Raw genomic sequence first — 20,883 nt, forward strand, 5'->3', positions numbered from 1 at the left:
AAAATGAAGAAGTTGGGAAAGGAGAAAATAATTTAATCCATCTCTGAATTACAATTGAAATTAATATAGCAAAATGAATTTAGTCTGCTATACACTTAATTGCAGGGATAGAGCTTAAAAGATTCCTTCATGTAATTAAATACAAATCATACAATTTTGAGAATAGTTCTTACACGCTTAAAGCCAGAAAGACCAGAAAGAAATTCATAATTCTTCTGTTAAGTCCAGGCTGTTCTTTTGCTTCCTTTTCCATTTTATATTTGATGGAGAAAGTGCAAAAGACTTGGTTTCAGAGGCCTTGGGTTCGAATCATTAGCTGAGTGGCTTGGGTAAAATCACTCAGTGTCTCTGTACCTTAGTTTCCTCATCTGTACAATGGGATCATAATATTTGCCCTGATTATATTAGGGTTGTAAGAATTGAATGAAATTAGATGTGCTTTTTACTATGAAAGGCATATAAATATTAGTTGTTTTTTATTTTCTTCACAAAAAGTAGCAAAGGTAAAATCACCTAAGGAGCAACCTCTTTCACGAGGTAATGTTATTGATCTATTGCTTTGGTAGAACTAGTTGATTCATTTGCCCCTAAAACAATTAAGTTTTGGTTTCTATCCAAGCTTTGTAGGAGAATTTTCAACCTTTTAGTCATCTAAAAATGTGAATACCCTAAACTTTGAGTGGCCTGAAGAAAAACTTTTAATATATTTTTTAGTTTGTTCTTTATTACATTTCTACTGACTATTTTATGATATCTGGTTGTCATACATGTAATATCTTTAATACCCATGAATCCACATCCCAACTCAAAAACCAGCACGATACTATTTAATCAACATCTGCTTCCCCAACAGAAACCTCTTATCTTGAATATGTATTTATCATTTCCTTGCTATTTTTAAATCACTCTATCACACATGTGTGTATGCTTATATAATATGTTGCTTAGGTTTTTGTTTTGTTTGGGTTTTAAGCTTGTAGTCTTCTGGGAGTTGCTTTTTTCCATCAACATCTATCCTTAAGGTTCATCCACATTTTTGTATATAGTTAGCCATAGTTCTCTCATTTTCACTGCTGTGTGATATTCCATTGCACGAATATATCACAATGTATTTATCTGTTCTCCTGTTTATAGTCATGTGGGTTGTTTTTAGTTTGGGGCTCATATGAACTATTAAAAAAAAAACCAAACCCGCTGCCATCAAGTTGATTCTGACTCATAGCGACCCTGTAGGAAGGAGTGGAACTGCCCCATAGGATTTCCAAGGACTGGCTGGTGGATTTGAGCTGTTAACTTTTTGGTTAGCAGCCAAATGCTTAACCATTGCACCACCAGGGCTCCAGTACAAACTATGCTGCTGTGATATTCTTGTACATGACTGCTGGTGTATATATACGAGAGTTTCTCTAGGGCAGCAGTTTTCAACGTGTGGTCTTGGGACCTCAGAGTCCCTGAGACTCTTTCAGGTGGTCAACAAGGTCAAACTTATTTTCATAATAATAAGATACTTCCCTTTTGAACTCTCTTTCTCTCACAAGTGTACACTGGAGTATTCTGGTGATGACATGTGGTTATTACAACAGATTGAATGCAGAAGCAAACATGAGAATCCAGTTCTCTTCTGTTAAGCCAGACACTAAAGAGATTTGAAAAAATACATAAAATTGTGCCACTTTTCTCACTAAACATTTTTTGTCTTAGCAAATGTAGTTACTTTTCATTAAAAAATATGTCATCTCTGTTTTTTTAAATATAATTAAATGTTTTAAAGTGTCTCCATTTTAATTTCTAATGTGGTAAATACTGATAGATAAAATCCGCGTAAACAAAAAGCCCTTTGGGGTCTTCTGTCTATAATTTTTAAGAATATAAAGGGGTCCTGAGACCAGAAAGTTTCAGAACTGCTGTTCTAGGGTACACACCTCGTGGTGGGATTACTAGGTCATTGGATATGCGATAATGCTAGACTGTTTTCTAGAAAAGTGCTGTTTGTTTTCACCAGCAATGTATAAACATTTATTGATCCACATTATTTCTGGCACTTGAAATTGTCAAATTTATTAATTTCTGCCAATCTAGTGGGTTTTGTAGCTTATTATGTTCATTTGCATTCTTTGATCGCTCATGAGGTTAAGCACCTTTCCTCGTGTTTACTGACCACCATGTTTCCTCTTCTGTGAAATACCTGTTTGTGTTTTTTGCTAATTTATATTGGGTTGTTTCTCTTCTCGGATTGATTTGTAGCAGTTTATCACATATTCTTGATACTAAACGTTTATCGATTATATGTGTTGCATATATATTCTTTCAGTCTGGTGCTTGTCTTTTCACTTTATATTGTTGGTTGGTGAACACAGGTTCTTAATTTTAACATAGTCCAGTTTATCGATTCTTTCTTCTAAGGTTGGTGCTTTTTATGTCTGTTTTAAGAAAACCTTCCCTATTCCAAGGTTAGAAAAATATTCTCCGATATTTTCTTCATTTAAAAATTGCTTTATAAGTTTAAAACCTTAATCCATTTGGAATTGATGGTTTTGTATCATGTGAGTCAGGTATACAATTTGTTTTTTCTATGTGGATAGTCAATTGTCCCAACACCATTTATTCAATAGTTCTTTCTCTTCTCCCCAGTTGGCAGTATTACCTGTGTCATATATCAAAGTTTCATTTATGTGTGGGTCTGTTTCTAGACTCTTTTCTGTTCCATTGGTCAATTTATTCATCCCTACACCCATACCATGTTATAACAAGCCTGATATTAGGTAAAGCAATACTTTCACCTTTTTTTTTTTTTTTTTTAATCAGGAAGATCTTGGCTATTCTTGGCCCTTATTCTTCCATATACACTTTAGATGACATTTTAATTGGTGTTACATTCAATCTGTTAGATTAATTTGGGATTAATTAGCATCTTCATGGTACTGAGTCTTCCTCTCCATGAAGATAGTCTATTTTTCCATTATTTAGATCTAAACTTTATTATTTTATGCAAATAGTTTTGGTAGATTCCTAAGAACCTTATCATTTTTGTTGCCATTGTAAATGATGTCTTTCTCTTAAGTCATTTTCTATTTTGGTTATATAGGAATGCAGCTGATTTCTTTTAAATATTGATCTTCTACTCAGCTACCTTGCTAAATTCTCTTATTTCTAATAATTTGTCTGAGTTTCTTTTGAGTTTTTAATGTAAACAACCTTCTTTTCTGCAAAATGAAAGTTTTCTTTATTCCTTTCCAATTCCTGTGCCTCAGTTTCGTTTTCTTGTCTTCATGCACTTGTCTTCTTCATCCAGTATGGTGTAGAAGAAGTGGTGTGATAATGAGCATCCTTATTGTTTTCCTGATTAGGGAATTCTCCCAAGGTTTTCCCATTAAGACAGATGTTTGCTGTTGAGTTTTCATGGGTACACTTTTTTAATTTAAAGAAGTTCTCCTATTTAGAAAACTATCCTTTTAGTTTTCTAAGGGATTTTTGGAAATCATGAGTGAGTGTTAAATTTATTAAATGCTTTTTATGAATCTACTGAGAAAATCATATCATTTTTCTCCTTGAATTATCTTCATTGAAAAGACTTCTGCTTTCTTGGGGCTTGAACTGAGTTCTTTCACATGGAGGTTGATGAGACAAGTGCACTGGTCTGCTACACTTACGGTAAGGAAGCATAAGATTTAGCTGCCCCTATTCAGTTTCGTTAACCCTTGGTCGGTTGTAAAAAATAAACCAAAGCAGTTTGGCAATACAGTGCAGGCCAGTGCACCGCAAACTTTCACATCAATGGGAATCACCTAGGATCTAGGCAAAGACAGATTCTGATACAGCAGGTCTGGGTTGAGGCCTGAGCTTCTGGTGATGCTGATTCTACAGGTCCAGTAACCACACTGTTAACAAGGGTTTAACAGCCTGTAAATAACTGGATTTTTTTATTGTCTAAGCCTTTAACCAATAGACTCAGCCTCAAATTGCAAAGAAGAAAACATTTAATACAGAGAACAGGTAAAATGGTACGAAAATTAGATTAGACAATGTTATTTTAACCAGAATCAAAGATGGTATAGATTGGATGTCCCCCTCAACTGGCCAGTACTTGCCATTACAACTTCTCCATTAGAAAATTAACTGTTACATCTCCCCTCTTCCTTCTATCTGCCCTCTATAGCTTGATGTTGTTGGGGACAGTGCTGTGGACGAATTTGAAAAGCAAAGGCCAAGCAGAAAACAGAAAAGTTTAGGACTCCTGTGCCAGAAGTTTCTAGCTCGCTACCCAAGTTATCCCTTGTCAACTGAGAAAACTACTATCTCCCTAGATGAAGTTGCTGTCAGTCTTGGTATGTATCATCAGCTTACCTGGAGACCTGTCTCCAGTTACAATGGGAAACTGATTTCATTGGGGAGGCTGAAGGCCTTAGGTGGTAGCACTTTTTTTAAGCAAAGAGTGGGCCCTTCAAAAGGGTGAAGACAGAGGAGCAGGGAGAGCTTCCTTTGTCATCAAATTTCTCTTCATTATGCATAGAATTTCAGGGATCCTTCTAGGCCAAAGTGTTAAAAACCTTTTTTAGATTTTTTTTTTAATTTAAAAAATATTTTTATGAAATAATATTTTTATAACAGACACATTATAAACTAATGTTCTCATTTTATCTTACCTCAGACATACTAAAAAATGATTTAGAAATATCCTATTTATTTGTAATAATCTTCCAGGAGTTCAGAACTGGTTTTATTTCCTTTATAAAGCAAGATATGAGAGCAAAAGCATTACATTTGAAGCCCTATATCACAATATTGACAGCAAACCTGCCAAAGTAGAAAAAAAAAACACATCTAGATGTAACTGAAATAGTTAAACCTTATAACAAAGAGGGATTCATGTGTTCACATGGCATGCGTGTGTATAATGTGGGACAGTGTGGCTATAAATACGTATACAGCTGCTTCAGAATAGAGACGCCTTGGCATGGATTGCAGTTGGTTTCAGGATGAACATATTAATGACAATCATTAAGCAAAAATCACAGTGGTTTGAAAGTGGCTCAGGGTGTTCCTTAAAAAATAAGAGGTTTTACATACAGAACCAAAAAGAAAAACCAAGACCTGTTGCCATCGAGTCGATTCTGACTCGTAGGGACCCTTTAGGACAGTAGGGTTTCCAAGGCTGTAAATCTTTCTGGAAGCAGACTGCCACAGCTTTCTCCCACAGAGCAGCTGGTAGGTTTGAACCTCTGACCATTTGGTTCGCAGTCGAGCGTTTAACCACTGTGCCACCAGGGCTCCTAGAAGTAAAAAGTTCTGAAGAAATCAGCTAAATAAGTTTCGTGGTAGATTATATTTTTAGTTTGTTTATTAGTTTATTTCTTCCCATAGCCCAGAGAAGTATGCTGCAGTAGATAATTGTCAATCTGAATTATTCAAGCTGGTGGCTGAAAAGAAGATTTTAGTTTTCAGAAGCTAAGATAATGAGGAGGCAATAGGTTGTGATGGGAAGACTGTGAGCTGAACTTTGGGTCAGATAGGGCTGGGTTTGAAGCCCAGCTCCCCAGTTTACAGGCTGTGGGGCTTGAAAAAGTTACTTAACCTTTTCTCATCTATGAAATATGGACTGTAGCACCGACCTTGCAGAAACATTACAAGATTTGGAGACAATATCAGTAAAATACCTAACTCAGTGCCTCACATGAAGAACTCTTATTATTATGTGGAACAGTTTCTACTCAGCTCATAGTAGCTGAATCCCACCCGTGTCCTTCCGAAGCTGCCCTGTTACCCTGTATAGCTAGGAAGAGAAAGTAGGGTGCTGGGTTTGGGGAACCATTTTGGAACCCAGAAGTAGAATACAGTATTCTAAGATTGGGGCCAATGGAACAAATAGAGGAAGTGACCCTGCTAGACAGAGGCATAATGTTGAGCCAGTTAAAGAACAGGGTCCTGAAACTGGTCTTACGGTGGATGTTGTTGTTGTTGTGTGCTGTCAAGTCGATTCTGACTCATAGTGACCCTATAGGACAGAGTAGAACTGCTCCATAGGCTTTCTTAGGCTGTAAATCTTTACCGGAACAGATTGCCGGGTCTTTCTCCTGCAGAGCAGCTGGTGGGTTCGAACTGCTGACCTTTTGGTTAGTAGCCAAGCACTTAACCATTGTGCCACCAAGACTGCTTTACAATGGGTAAGGGTAAAACTATAGATCATCCAGTGTTTTTTCAATGGCATTCTGTCTTCTCAATAGAGTTCATGAAGCCAACATCTTCCATATACCCAACTTTCATCAACAGGCCTTACACTCATGTCAATGTAGAAGGCAAACAATGAAGAGTTGGAAGGCTATGTTACAGGTCCCAAGGAGGACAGAAAAGTGGAACCCTACTCTAGTATGGGTTGCAGAGGATGCTGCAAATCCCCATGTTATAGCTGCCAGGAGCAGAACTCCAGAGATTTTTTACAACAGCTTCCCATTGCCTCCTAATCACCCAGACCTGCCAAATGCACATGCCATCTCTCTCATGGCAGTGTCTCTTCTTGGAAGCTGTTTCAGAGGTACCCTTCTCTTGGAGTTAAATTCACTGCTACATCCCAGGTTACAAGGTATAAGATCATATTTTAACCACGGATATGCAGAGCATTGAGATTGCATTGTTTCCTGGATTCTGGTGCCATCAAAGTTTGAGATTGACATTATAGGTAAGAAAAAGAACTGTGACTTTGGCAAATGGAAAATAACACAGCCTAGGAAACTATTTTATTGGACTGAGAGAGGTTCTTGATAAGCTCCACTAGGGACTAAGGGAAGCGTGGTAACAACTGGTAAATCCTTGATAACAAATCCCATGACTAAGATTAATAGGATTTCTTTGGTACAAAAGAAAAAGATGGCTGAATGCCAGAGAAAACCTTCCTGATAGGAAGTCCCCAAAATAACTTACAGACCTTGAGATCTGTGAAATGGAACTTTCTAGTACAGCAGCCAACAGACAGTTAAACTCAGTCCAGATGGAAAAGGCAAGTGACTAACCAGGCAAGCGGCTGCCACATTTGCCTTTTCCAGCACCATCTTGTAAACATTCATTGGGCATATTAAGCAGCACCTTACTCTCCAAGTGGTCAGAATCTTTAATTTCCTTCTCAGGATGTCTAGCCACTAGATGGAGACTTAACAGCTTCTAGTTCTATCAAATACATAATGACAAAATGGGCAGGCATGTGGCTGGCCTTGGGGTGTCTCAGTTGCATTCACATGACATTTCTAATGGGAAGGTTTATAGAACATTATACTCTAAACAAGATGAATTAATATATGAAGATAGATAAGAAGTAGGCGGTTCTGGACAAGGGCTGCTGACTTGATCCTGCCAGCACCTTCCAGGAGGCATCTGGCACCCGAGCCTGCACTTCTGAGGGTGAAGAGCATTCAGGGTCATAAGCTGAAAACTCCCAGTTGACTGTGGAATACTTTCTCATGCATGTGACAGAACTTTCTCTGGGCTCCAAAGTTTTCATTGTCATTTGGTCTATTTCTCATGTTAAATCTTTGAAGGGCCAAAAGCTGCATTCACTGAATCTGCCCTGATTATATTACAGCTCCTGGCCAGTGAGCCAAAAGAAGGGCATCTTTGTAGCTGGGCTGGTTTTCTGGGAGATGCCTGGAGGCTTTTGTTATGGATACTTAGATGACAGCAAATGAGGCCTGTGGACACCGAAGCCTAAGGGCCTGTTGTACAACAGGATGTGCCATAGATGGGAGGTTTTAAAAATCTGTTTCTACTGTGCGCTCTTAAGCTAGTAGGGATTGCAGGTATCTCCAATGCCAAGCAAAATATGTTCACAATACAATGTATGATAGTATAGGTTGTAGATAAAATTAACACCCACCGTGGACCCTTTACATTTATTATCACATTTAAACCTCATCCTTTTATGAGATAAATATGAAGGCACAAGAATGGAAAATAACCTGCCCAGGACCACCCAACTGGTGGTTCCCACGCTTAACCACTATAAATATTGTTGGTAAACTCGATGTCAGCTCATAATCCTAGCTGTTTAAGGATGTTGGGAAAATGAGTAAGAACTTGATGAACTTCATAGTCAGCCTGTATGAGTCTCTGTGCTTCACTTCGAGCTGTCTGGCAGGATATGGTGAATAGCACAGAGAGAGTTAGTTGTCAGTAGCCATGAGAGCAAAAGGAGACACCTGTGTTGCTCCAGCCCTGCTTATGGCTTCTTCCAGCAACCTGAGAAGGGTGCCCATGCTCTTGATTCCTGAATTTCTAGTTCAAGATAGGAGACAAAATATTTACCATCTTTTTTTCCTTACTGGACCACTAAGAGAGTTAACAAGGTAGTTTTTTCACATCATTGAAACTCCAAGCAATGATACCATCCAATAATGAGGTGTCAGTTATTGAACATGTTTTATTGTATAGTCTCCATAGCGAGGAATACAAATCAAAGTCAACTATCCAGCATACATCAAGCATCCATTAAGAACACTATTACATGTATTACTCAGTGCCATCAATTTTGATTTGCTGAAATGCTTATGTGGTTTGCCTGACACGTCTAAAGAAACATGGCTGTGCTGTTTATGAAACACAGATGGAACTATCATCTGTCTCTAGATGGATGTTTTATCCTAGATCTTACTGAGTTTTGGATCCCAAGAAGAAGAAAAAATAATAATTTCTGTTGCTTGCATCCTTACAGGTTGAATTGGTTGAATATCCACACTCGCTGGGCATTGCACTGGGCATCGCACTGGGCATCATATAGTTTCCAGGCTCTCGAGGAATTTATACTCAAAAATGTTCAACTGCATGATGTCTATTGGCTTGTGTTTTTCAAACAGGCGTTGAAAGGAGACGCATCTATGACATTGTAAATGTGCTGGAGTCGCTGCAGCTGGTCAGCCGGGTGGCCAAGAATCAGTACGGCTGGCATGGACGGCACAGCCTGCCAAAAACCCTGAGGAACCTCCAGAGACTAGGAGAGGAGCAGAAATATGAAGAGCAGATGGCATACCTCCAACAGAAGGAGCTAGACCTGATGGATTATAAATTTGGAGAACGGAAAAAAGATGGCTATCCAGATTCCCAAGACCAACAGTTACTGGATTTCTCTGAACCTGACTATCCCTCTTGTGAGTCCATTATAACCACATGAGTAATGGCAGAGTGAAGAGTGGTCTCTTCTGAAGAGATTACTACTAAAATGGGAAGTGCCAGATTGACAACCCTGGAGGGAGGCGCCCTCTTATTCTCTCCTGGAGAAAGGGAGACAGATGGCTCCCCAACTGGGCTGCCCTGTCAACCTCACTTAAAGCCTGTCTAGTGGCAGTTCAGCTGATATTTCATGGTTTTGGACCATAGATCGCTAACAGTACTCCTGTTTTAGATTGACTGTCCCGTGCTGTTTTCTTTTTGTGAGCCTTTATGTAAAAATTGCTTTGAAAGTAATATTTTGAAAAATTCCATTTAAAAAAAAAAGATTATATTTTGGAGTGGATTACTTAGAAAAGAACCTTTTACCAAAAAAATGTTGATTTACAAAGACAATACCTGCTTTCATTTGATGCAGAAATTTGGGGGGGCTTATATCTGCATTGCCCCTCCTCTCCACCATCAACTCATATTTGTCAGGGCTTGCTTCTCCTGTTTTACCCATTGATCTTATCATTCTTAACCCTCCTCCCTATTGCTAAGATGATAAAGTGCAAGTATCACTCACATTTCACTTGCAAATACTAGAAAAGGAAAGAATGGTGGACCTGGTTTTCATTAGATTCACTACCTCATGCCTTTTAGTTCCACCCCATGAGCCAGTACTTATCCTAATAACCAAAGGAGACAGCCATCTGTCAGAGATGGTTTGCCTGCCATCCACATCTAATCAGTGTCTCCTTTTTACTTATAGTTTACCTATTCACCTACTTTGGAGGAGAATTGGAGGAGGTGGACACCTAGTATGTAGGGTATATTCTAGGTATTGTGGGTGCAGAGAAGTAAAAATGGAGTCCTTGCCTTTGAGGGAAGAGTTGATGTCCTGAAAACAAGTCCTGATCCCTGCCTTATCCTTTTATTCTGCATTCATCTTCCCAAAAAGTCACTTCAAGAAGACAGCATCATGGATTCTATGAAGTATGAGTATAAAGCATTAACAGAAGTTTAAAATACGTGCTTCAGAGTTTCTGCCTACTGCAGAGTAATTTTATGAGCCACAAGAAAATTAATTTTATTTCTTTATGGGCCAACTTTTGTGATGTGTGTCTAAATAGGCTCCTGCCTATAACAAGGATGGTCTTTCCATCTGCTGGTTTCAAAACTAGATAGTTCCAGCTAACTCTAAGTACATTGTTCATGGTGGTAAATTGTATGTTTGATGCTTTCATTTATTCCCTTTGCAGCATCTGCAAATAGTAGAAAAGACAAATCTTTGAGAATTATGAGCCAGAAGTTTGTCATGCTGTTCCTCGTATCCAAAACCAAGATTGTTACTCTTGATGTGGCTGCCAAAATACTGATAGAAGAAGGCCAAGATACTCCGGATCATAGTAAATTTAAAAGTAAGAGTCTCTACCTGTGTCCATTTATCAGCACCAAAAGGGTGGGATTTCACATGTTGGTATTTTCTGCCTGAGATTGATTGATTTATTTCTTTTTGGTGAAACGCACTTCTTGCTGCACTCATAAAGCTTGTTGGTGTTGTGCTGTTGTTAGCTGCCGTTGAGTCGACTCTGACTCATGGCGACTTTATGAGCAACAGGACAAAATGTTGCCTGGTCCTGCATCATCCTCCTGATCACCAGCATGTCTGAGTCCATTGTTGTGCTACTGTGCCAGTCCATCTCACCAAGGGTCTTGTGGCCTTCTACTTCACCAAACATGATGTCCTTGTCTAGCAATTGATTCCCCCCTCAACGTCTCCAAAGTCAGACAACGTTCTGTTATGATTCATAAGGTTTTCATTGGGTGATTTTTGGCGCCAGGCCTTTCTTTAGTCTCTCTTAGCCTGGAAGCTCCACTGAAACCTGTCCACTGTGGGTAACCCTGCTGATATTTGGAATATTGGTGGCGTATCTCCCAGATCATAGCAACACACAAGCCACCATAGTACAACAAAATGACGGGTGGTAGGTAGTGTTGAGAAAGCTAAGTTAATCACATGCTAGAATTCCCATTAAAGTTTGTCAGATGCTTTTCCCTGGGCAGTTACGGTGGATAGTAAGAACGCCATCACCACAAACAGCAGTCAGGAAGGATATGAGCTACTTTGCATTTTTCATTAGTATCACTGCATCCAACAAGGAATGTCTGAGTTTTCTTTCCCCTTTTTTCCCCACCCCTTGCATACTTTTCTGAAGGGTGGAGATGAAAGTTGTCTACAGGTAAGAACTGGGTATGGTAGGGAGGCGGGATACGGCTCCTAGACAAAGGAGAGACATTCTGAGTACCACACCCAATGCATCTGCCTTTTCTGTCAGAGCACGGATACTGAGCCAAATGCCTCCAGTTGCTGGTAGCCCTTTCAAGCCTTGGGAAGCCATGAGCTCAACATTCTCTAGCTTTTTCTTTTTCCAGCTGGAATTCCAGCCATCCTGTGGGGGAAATGGCTAGATAAAATTTGGCCCTGTAAGAATTGGGAAGAAAGCTGCATCTGTGACTGCTCAGTGTTTCTAAACGATAGTCAAAGCTCCTTTGCTTGATCTTAGCCCTGAAGTCAAGGAGGTTTCCTGCCTGTAGATTGATATCTTGACTAGAGAATACTTTCTGTGTATTATCCCCTTGAGTTTCTTTTCTACTACATGCATTTTCAAATATCTTTCCCAGAGCCTCTCAAGATTCAGGGAATGCTCCCCACCCCAGTTTCTACCACCTCCATCTCCCCCCATCCCGTGTGGCTGAGTTGCTAGAACGCCGGGATTTGGGGTATGGAGCTGCCTGTCTTTTGCGGTTATACCTGGTGACCTTGAGACCTGGCCATTCTGCGTGCCCCGCAGTGCAGCCTCTGCAGGAAGTTCTGGGGAATCCCTGTCATTTTCACAGGCCCACTGATGCCATGACCTCCTGCTTGGAGAAACTCAGCCAGCTTCTGACTTGCCACATATCAGAATTACATCTACTAAGACTTTAATTACAGCCCATTTCCCTCCCTTGGTGTTTTTACAATTCCAGTGCACCCTGCATGTCACCAGGTAATCTTGTAAGAGGTGTGAAGTTGTGGAAATGGAAGGACACACTGACCTTCCCTTAGTATCTGTCTTCAGATACATCAGGTACATAAGTCCTGTGAGATTTAGTGACAAAGCTATTGGTCTCTTCGTCTCACCTCACTGCTTCCCCCTTGACGTTTATATGGTGGCCTAGAAAAGTTACCTAACGCATAAACTGAAATTTACTGGTGTCCGGAATGGTATAGCCATAACTGTGCTTTTTATCTTCAAGCAAAGGTACGCCGCCTCTATGACATAGCCAATGTTCTGACCAGCTTGGCTCTGATAAAGAAAGTGCATGTAACAGAAGAACGAGGCCGTAAACCAGCCTTCAAATGGATCGGGCCTGTGGATTTCAGCACCAATGGTAAGGCAGCGTGCTTGTCCAAGAGACCTATTTATTTATGATCCCAAATTTCTCTTTCATTTCATTTTCCTTCATTTCCCCTGTTGTTAGCATCAGGCCGGCCCCCAACTCATGGTGACCCCATGCACGATGGGATCAGACCATTGTGATCCAAAGGGTTTTCACTGGCTGATTTTTGGAAGTAGATTACCAGGTCTTTCTTTTTAGTCTTAGCCTGGGAGCTCCACTGAAATCTGTTCAGCATCACAACAACATGCAAGCCTTTGCTGACAGACAGGTGGTAGCTGCTAATGAGGTGCATTGACTGGGAATCAAACCTGGGTCTCCTGCATGAAAGGCGAGGAATCTACCACTGAACCACCACTTCCCCTTCATTTCCCGTACTAAAAAAAAAACCAAACCAATTCCAACACATAGGAACTCTGTACGACGGCGTAGAACTGCCCCATAGGGTTTCCAAGGCTATACATCTTTACGGAAATAGACTGCCACATTTTTCTTCTGTGGAGCAGCTGGTGGGTTCAAACTGCTGACTTTTCAGTTAGCAGCCAAGGGCTTAAACACTGTACCACCAGGGCTTCTCCACATTTCCTATGATCCAAGTCAAATGCAAAGTTAGACTAGTGACTTCACTCTTGGAACAGTAAGCATTAGCCTACAAACTGTGTTTACTGGTCAACTGACAAAGAGTGGGGCCAGGAGGCAGGAGAGATTCTGAGAGCTTCTTACTTGGGAGTTTCTGTAATTATTAAATTATAGCTCTTTAGAAGTGTTTTTTTTTTTTTGCTCCAAAGCTTTTTGCTGGAAGTTTGGGACTAAAGATTAAAAATGGCACTTCTTTTGAAACTCTGGTTGTTTCTATATTAGCGGGATAAAACATGGTTTTTCTTTTAAATTGCAGATAATGTAGAAATTATATCAATTATATCACAAAACTAATATGTGGTAAAATTGCATCTGAATATAATGTGGAAGTAATGAGCACCTTTTTCTGTAATTTATTTAAAAGGTTACAAATGTCGTAATTTTATTAAACTGGAGTAAGAGGGTATTATCTTCTACTTATTTCAGAGGTAATATCTGAGCAATCAGGGTCTAGATCCTACCACACCAGGTATTTTATATATAGCTGGGCTGCCTAGGAAAAAAGGCAATTGAAGTTATTTTTAAATTACCCTTACAATTTTGGTGCTAGTGGTATAAATTTGTGCCACTTAACCCAAGCTTGTAAAAAACATAGCTGTCCATCTCTCTTGTCACACATTATTTACTTAGGACTGGATGAAACCACTTAAGTATAAATAATTCAACCCAGCAAGTACTTACTGAGTGTGGACTGTGCACCAATTATGCTAAATGCTGTGAGAGATTTAAAGACATGTATGACGCAGTCCCTGCGTGCATGAAATACACAACTTTGCCATTTCCTGCTTCTCTACCTTTGGTTTTTCATATTCTTTTCCCCTGTCAGGCCTCTCCTCTCCTTGGCGTCTTCTCCACAGAAAAATATTCTACTCAACCTTCAAGACCTGGCTCAAATGTCAATTCCTCCACGAAGTTTTCCCTGATTACCCAAAGAATGACTCATCTGAACTACTGCAATTTAGTATTGTACTTGGTGATGTTGATGTTATGGCATTGCCCCTGGTCTACGTGTTTGAGTGCAGAGACTTTCTTTATCCATCTTTGATTACCCAGCTCAGTGCCTTCCTCATATTAGTTGGTTAAAGAGCTTCTACTGAAGGTGGAAAATTAGCACACATTTGAAAATTACAGAGCAATTCAATGCTAGACAGGGTAGTACGCTCTGTCGGAATTCAGCAAGAATACAGGTTGAGTTCTGATGGACTTTTGGGTTTCGGAGGGATGGAGAGCCTTTTAGTTAAAGGAACAACGTAAGAAACAAATTTGGTTTGCTGGGGAGACCAGCCACCCTGATTAAAGTGGAGCGTATAGGATACAAAATACTGAGAAATCAGATTTGGTCTATTAGGACCACATTTTGGAAGGCCTCAAAACCTAAGCCAAGAAATTTGGACTAGTTGTAATAGGTAGAAGAGAACAAAAACTTAGGAGATGGTACCACTGTAGAAAATAAGATAGTTGGGGAGGTGAGCTGGTGTTTTAAGGCTAAGGAATTCATGTATTTGCATGACCAGTGGGACAGCAATTGGGAGAGCTCTGTGCTCTCTCGAGGAGAAGACTTGGAGCCAGGCCAGTGTATCTCCGAGTGGACCACCTGCATCAGAATGTCCTGGATACTTGGTTCCAGGTCCCATCCTAGGCCAACTGAACCAGAGTCTCTTGGGGAAAAGGACAGGAATCTGGATTTTTAACAAGTTCTGATATGATTCTTATGCACACTAAAGTTTAACCTCTTGATTTGTTTATAAAAAAATAAATTTAAGTAGAAATTCCAAGGTGTGTACCCCCACTCTAAGCCACCATGGAGTTACCATTTCCCATGCTCATCATTCCTTTTTGTAGAGTCCAGGTTTCCATCTGGTATCATTTTCTTCTTGATGAGCTTTTTTTTTTTAACATTTCTGCTAGTTCAGGTCTGCCAACGATGAATTATTTCAGCTTTGTGTATCTGAAAGCATCTTTATTTTTCCTTTGTTTTTAAAAGATATTTTCGCTGGGCAGTGGATTCTGGGTTAACAGGGTTTGTTTGGTTTTGTTTTTCAGTACTTTAAAGAACTTGTTCCACTGTCTTCTAACTTGCATTGTTTCCTACAAGAAATCTACTGTAATCCTGTTCTGTTTGTAACATTTTTTTTCCTCTGGTTGCTTTTAAGATTTTCTGTTTTATGGCTGGTTTTAAGCATTCTGATTATGATGGCCTTGGTGTAGGTCATGTTTTTTGTATTTGGCTTTGTTGAGCTTCTTGGATCTGTGGGTTTAACTTCATCATATTTGGCTAATTTTGGGCCATTATTTCTCAAATGTTTCTTTTCTGTTCCCTCCTCTCCCCTGTCCTTCGGGAGCTCCAGTGACACATATATTTGGCTGCTTTAAGTTATCCCACAGTTCACTGATGCTTTTTTCATTTTTTTCAGTCTTTTTTCTTGATTCATTTTAGATAGTTGCTATTGCTATGTCTTCAAGTTCCCTATTTTATTCTGTAGTTAATATTTGCTATTATTAATATTTCGTGTTACTATCTGCCGTTAGTATTTTTCATCTTAGACGCTGTAGTTTTCATCTCTACAAGTTCAGTTTGGTCCTTTATGTTTTCCATGTCTGTATGTAATATGTTCAGTCTTTTTTCTAGCTTCTTGAACATATGGAATACAATTATATAATAACTCTTTTAACATCCTTGTCTACTAATTCTATCATCTCTGTCATTTCTGGGTCAGTTTCAACTTATTTTTATCCTCATTGTGGGTTGTATTTTCCTTCTTCTTTGTGTATCTGGTAATTTTTAATTGTATGCCAAACATTGAGAATTATACATGGTTAGCAGCTGGATATTTCTGTATTCCTAAAGATGTTCTCGAGCTTTGTTCTAGGAAGCAGTGAAGTTACTTGGAAACAATCCTTTCAGGTTTTGCTTTTAAGCTTTGTGAGGCAGCTGGGGCAATCGTAGAGCTCACCTCATTTGATTCCTGTCTTGGGAATCACTGTCCTTCATTGCTTGATATCCAGTGTCTTAAGAGCTGTTGCTTTATATATTTTGTCCAATTTTCTATTTGTTTCAGAAGAAGGGTAAATATGATCCCTGTTACTGTCTTGACCCATTTTCTTCTTTTTAAGTCTGTAATTTCAGTTTTCTAAAATAACATTTATTAGGCTTTTGTTATAAGAAAGAGAAAATTATAAGGGTGATTTCCTTTTTAATTTTTAAATTTAAAAATTATGCTCTTTACATTAACGTGAAAGTTACGGTTAGATTAACGTGAAAGTGCGTGTTCTAGAAAATGTCTGTCTAAGGGGGCCTTTCAGTTTGTTAAATCAGTCTTAAATTTAAAATGTACACCCTTTGAGGTTATTTTAAAAAATAGTAGAAATGGACTGGGCAGTAATGCCAGTCTGAGCACCAGGGTCAGCTGCCTGACTGTATAGGTAAGGCTCTATTTTAACTTCACACAGACTCCCTTAAGCATAAAATGTACCTCCAAGGCCCAACCTTCTATTATCCTCACTGTTCTACAGCATTTCAACTGTGAAATTTCTGCCGACCTTATTTCTTTGGTCGCTTAGTAACTGAGCCTCCTACCATATAAGAGAGAAATAACAAAATGTAATAAATGATATAGAGATTCTTACATTCATTGCCCTAGAGCTGTGGCATAAGAGGCTGATCTCCATTAATCTTGAAAGTGAATCTCAAAATATGCATGTAGGGTTGAGCATGGTTGGATTTTCCTTTGATACTCTGCCCAAACAGAGCATCTAAAACGTCAGGTCCATTCTAATTTGGGTTGAAGAACATCTTGCTCTACTTTCGTTGTAGTTCAGATAATTTTAGAATATGTATCTATATGGATTCAATTTCACATTATAGTCATTTGCTAACTTTAAAAAAAAAAATAGTGCATCAAAAGAAATTGGGGTTTGAGACAAGGCTCATAAAATTCCTTAGTTTTTGATTTACAGAGTGATTTACAGAGTGTCTCCCTTACAATTACAAGCTCAAAGTCATGTCCTAAAAAGGCTAACATTATCCTGAATTACAGTTGTATAACAACACTACCAATTCTCTCATTTATGTAGATGAAGAACTAGTGGATATTTCTGCATCTGTCTTACCAGAATTGAAAAGAGAAACATACGGCCACATTCAAGTTTGTGCGAAACAGAGGCTGGCTCGACACAGTTCCTTTAACACAGTTCAGGCTTCTGACAGGATCAAGAGGAAAGTGAACTCAGAACCCAGCAGCCCTTACAGAGAACAAGGTATCTGCCCTTGCTTAATCCATGGGATCTATCCATCACAGTATAACTGTAGCCCTGCCTATGTGCTGGCATTTTAAAATGAGCTGACTCTCTAGGTCCTAGCTATTGTGTCCAGGGGTCTACTTTTCACTTGCCTGAAGTGAAACGATTATTGGGGGCAGAAGAAATGCTGAGTTTACAGTGTATGAACATGGCCTTATGCCCGAAATTGATCGTGGTCAGCCTTGCAGATCAGTTGGTCTGCCGTGGTTGACCTGTTTTGATCAGCCTCAGAAATTCATCAGACTTACAAAGCAACACTTGTTTTCTTTCTTTTTTTTTCTTTGTGTGTGTGTGTATGCTTACTAATTCTTGATGAGACTGAATTCACCATGAACAGCTAGTAGCTTCTTAAAATTTCTGTCTTAGAATCAAAACCAGAACAGGATTTGAGATAGTCTTGTAATCCCTAAGCTGTGAAAAATGAATTCTGCTGTATATAATTGGTGTATATAAGTCTCTTGCTATATTTGTTCAACCTCCATTTTCCCTTTCAGGATCAGGTGGTTACTCCTTAGAAATTGGAAGTCTGGCAGCTGTCTACAGACAGCAAATAGAAGAAAATTCACAGTGAGTAGTCTTTAAAACTCAGAGTGTATTCTTTTCTATTTCCCAGCGTTAACTTGAGAAAATGGAATTGTCACCCTGCAAAACAGGAAGTTCAGTAGTCCAGCTAGTACGTCAGTCATTTGTTAAGATTTTTATAAGTTTTCCCCTTTGTGCCAAGCACAATGCATAAGTAGCCTCAGAGACATAAAAAATATGAAAAATGTATGCCGTAAGTTATGACAGGTTATGGGGAGAGAAAACAAAAAGATAAATACATGGGAAAAAGGCAGTTCACTAGTAACGGGGCACTGAGAAATGATGCGAGACAGTCCGATGAATCACTTCAGCATCATCATGTCTGACTTTGCTTACTAAATGCCAGGCACTGTTCCAAGAGTTTTATGTATATTAACTTATCTAATTATAACAATACCGCTTTGAGGTTGGCGCTATTATCCTCATTTTACCAAGAGGAAACTGAAAGCCAGAGAGGTTAAATAATTTGCCCAAAGTCATATTGCCAATAAATGATAGAGCTGGATTCAAATCCAGGCCATCTGAATAAGCACATGGGCTTTGCCCTCACATGGACTTGGGTGGGAGGCCCAGATTCAGCACTTCATAACTAGATGGCCTTAGGCAAGTTGCCTAACCTCTGTTCTTTGGTTTTCCTCACTAGTAAACTGGGGAGAAATAAGAGTAGCTGTTATTGTAATACCCGTACCCATTGCCGTCCAGTCGATTCTGGCTCATACCAACCCTACAGGATAAAGTAGAACTGCCCACAGGATTCCAAGGATGTAATCTTTGTGGAAGCAGACTGCCACATCTTTCTCGTGCAGAGTGGCTGGTGTGTTCAAACCCCTGACCTTTCGCTTAGCAGCCGAGCTCTTAACCATTGTACCACCAGTATAAAATTACTACAGTATTATGCTAGTAACAGAGATAAATAGATGCCATAGAGTTGGCTTCAACTTATGATGACCTTCTGTATGACAAAACAAAACTTTGCCCAGTCCTACATCATCATCACAGTCCCCAACATCTTCAAGTCCATCGTTACAGCTGTTGTGCCAGTTCATCTCATCAAGGGTCTCCCTTGCCCTTGCTGGCCCTCTTCTTTCACCAAATATGATGTCCTCCTCCAGTGACTGAGCCCTCCCGATGACATGTCCAAAGCAAGAGAGTCAGACAATGTTTTGTTGTGATCCATAACGTTTTCATTGACTGATTTTCAGCAGTAGATCAGTAGGCCTTTCTTCCTAGTCTAAGTCTGGAAGCTCCACTGAAACCTGTCAACAATGGGTGACCCTGCTGGTATTTGATGTATCAGTGGCATCACTTCCAGCATCATAGCAACACACAGCCATCACAGTAGCACAAACTGACAGATGGGTGGTGGATGCTAATAATCTAAATGCTCAATAAGGGGTTAGTGCTCCATAATCAATAACTAGCCAGTATTAGCAATAAGCTGAGATCCCCCAGCTCTGAGCTCTTCCCACCGCAGCCCTAAAAATCCATCCAGGTTATACCTGGCCATGTGCCTCTGGGGTTAGATAATATGTGCTGGAGAGTTCATTTTAAGATTAGCATGAGCAACATTACCTCACTCCTGATTTGCTACAGTTCTCTTTAGAAAAGCAAAGATTCAGGAGTTGGTAGAATGTGATAACTTGGTGGTACTCATTATTTTTCTTCATATTGTAGGAGCAAAGCCTTTGCCAGTAAGAGAGTGGTGCCTCCATCAGAGAGCTTGGACCCTATCCCTCCTTACCCTGTCCTTCCTGTTGACTCAGAATATTCTACTAGTCCTTTAGCCCAACAAGTATTTTCTGCTCCTCAAACGGACGTGCAGGCATTCTCCATGAAGAATGGTCTGAATGGACAAGTAGGCGTCTCACTCACTCCTGCAGCCTCTGATGTGGAAACCCTGAAACCAGCTGTGCTTGCTGGTCAGCCCTTGGTGTACGTGCCCTCCACTTCACTATTCATGCTGTATGGGAGCCTTCAGGAAGGTCTGCCCCCAGGGTCAGGCTCAGAGAGGGACAGCAGAAGCACAGAAGTCTCAGCAGCAGCAGAGCTGTCATCTGTGCCCTCAGCTCAGAAGCGTGTTAGTGAGGAGAGGAAGCCTCAAGAGGAGGAAGAGCCGGCCACTAAAAGACAAAGTATGGCATACGAAGACAGCCCCCTATCCCTTGTCATGCCCAAGGTAAGGGAGTGCAGGTAGATGTATCTGGTGACCTTGCATTAACCCAGAAGTGTCTTCCTAATGAAGACACACAGATACAATAAGCTACCAAGTCTGCAATATGGGAATAGTCGCGTGTCACTTACATAGTTAAGTACTGGACTGGTTTTCCAAAAACTTGCCATAATAGTACTATAAGTAAATGATTTTTATAAAAGTTACATTTTATATAAAATGCTGAAAAGTATAAGGAAGAATAAAAACTTACCCATAATCCGACCACACGGAGGCAATCACTGTTAGCATGTTTGTGTACTTCTGTACCTTTTTTTTGTACACAAGCTAGGATCACTGAAGTAATCATCTTAATCCAGGATGCAGCTGAATTCCAGATTCAGGGATTTGGGTTCTGTCTGGCTTTCACTGCCTTCGCTTGGCCAATTCTCATCACTGCTCAGTGGTCCTGTTTCCTTAGCCACAAAATGAGCAGAACAAAAGCATGGGCTGTCCACGTCTCCTGCTTAGTAGCCATTCAGAGGTTAATGAGATATGACCTGTAAAACTCTCAGAAGGCAGAAGCACTGTCATTACAGCAGTCTGTAGTGGGTCAGCCAGGCACACTTCATGGAAATCATTCC

General features: G+C 39.8%; 1 protein-coding gene across 1 annotated transcript in view; it reads left to right on the forward strand.

Annotated features, from left to right (window-relative positions):
- E2F7 (E2F transcription factor 7) overlaps positions 1-20,883 on the forward strand; it is a 39,934-nt gene that overhangs the window by 10,103 nt on the left and 8,948 nt on the right. The window contains exons 4-10 of the mRNA XM_004384619.2: positions 4,157-4,325; positions 8,838-9,128; positions 10,392-10,550; positions 12,430-12,564; positions 17,284-17,466; positions 18,003-18,075; positions 19,765-20,266. Coding sequence (XP_004384676.1) covers positions 4,157-4,325; positions 8,838-9,128; positions 10,392-10,550; positions 12,430-12,564; positions 17,284-17,466; positions 18,003-18,075; positions 19,765-20,266 — 1,512 coding nt within the window. The remainder of the gene's footprint in view (positions 1-4,156; positions 4,326-8,837; positions 9,129-10,391; positions 10,551-12,429; positions 12,565-17,283; positions 17,467-18,002; positions 18,076-19,764; positions 20,267-20,883) is intronic.

Source organism: Trichechus manatus, unplaced genomic scaffold (genome assembly GCF_000243295.1).
Source record: "Trichechus manatus latirostris isolate Lorelei unplaced genomic scaffold, TriManLat1.0 scaffold00125, whole genome shotgun sequence".
NCBI classification, from domain to species: domain Eukaryota; kingdom Metazoa; phylum Chordata; class Mammalia; order Sirenia; family Trichechidae; genus Trichechus; species Trichechus manatus.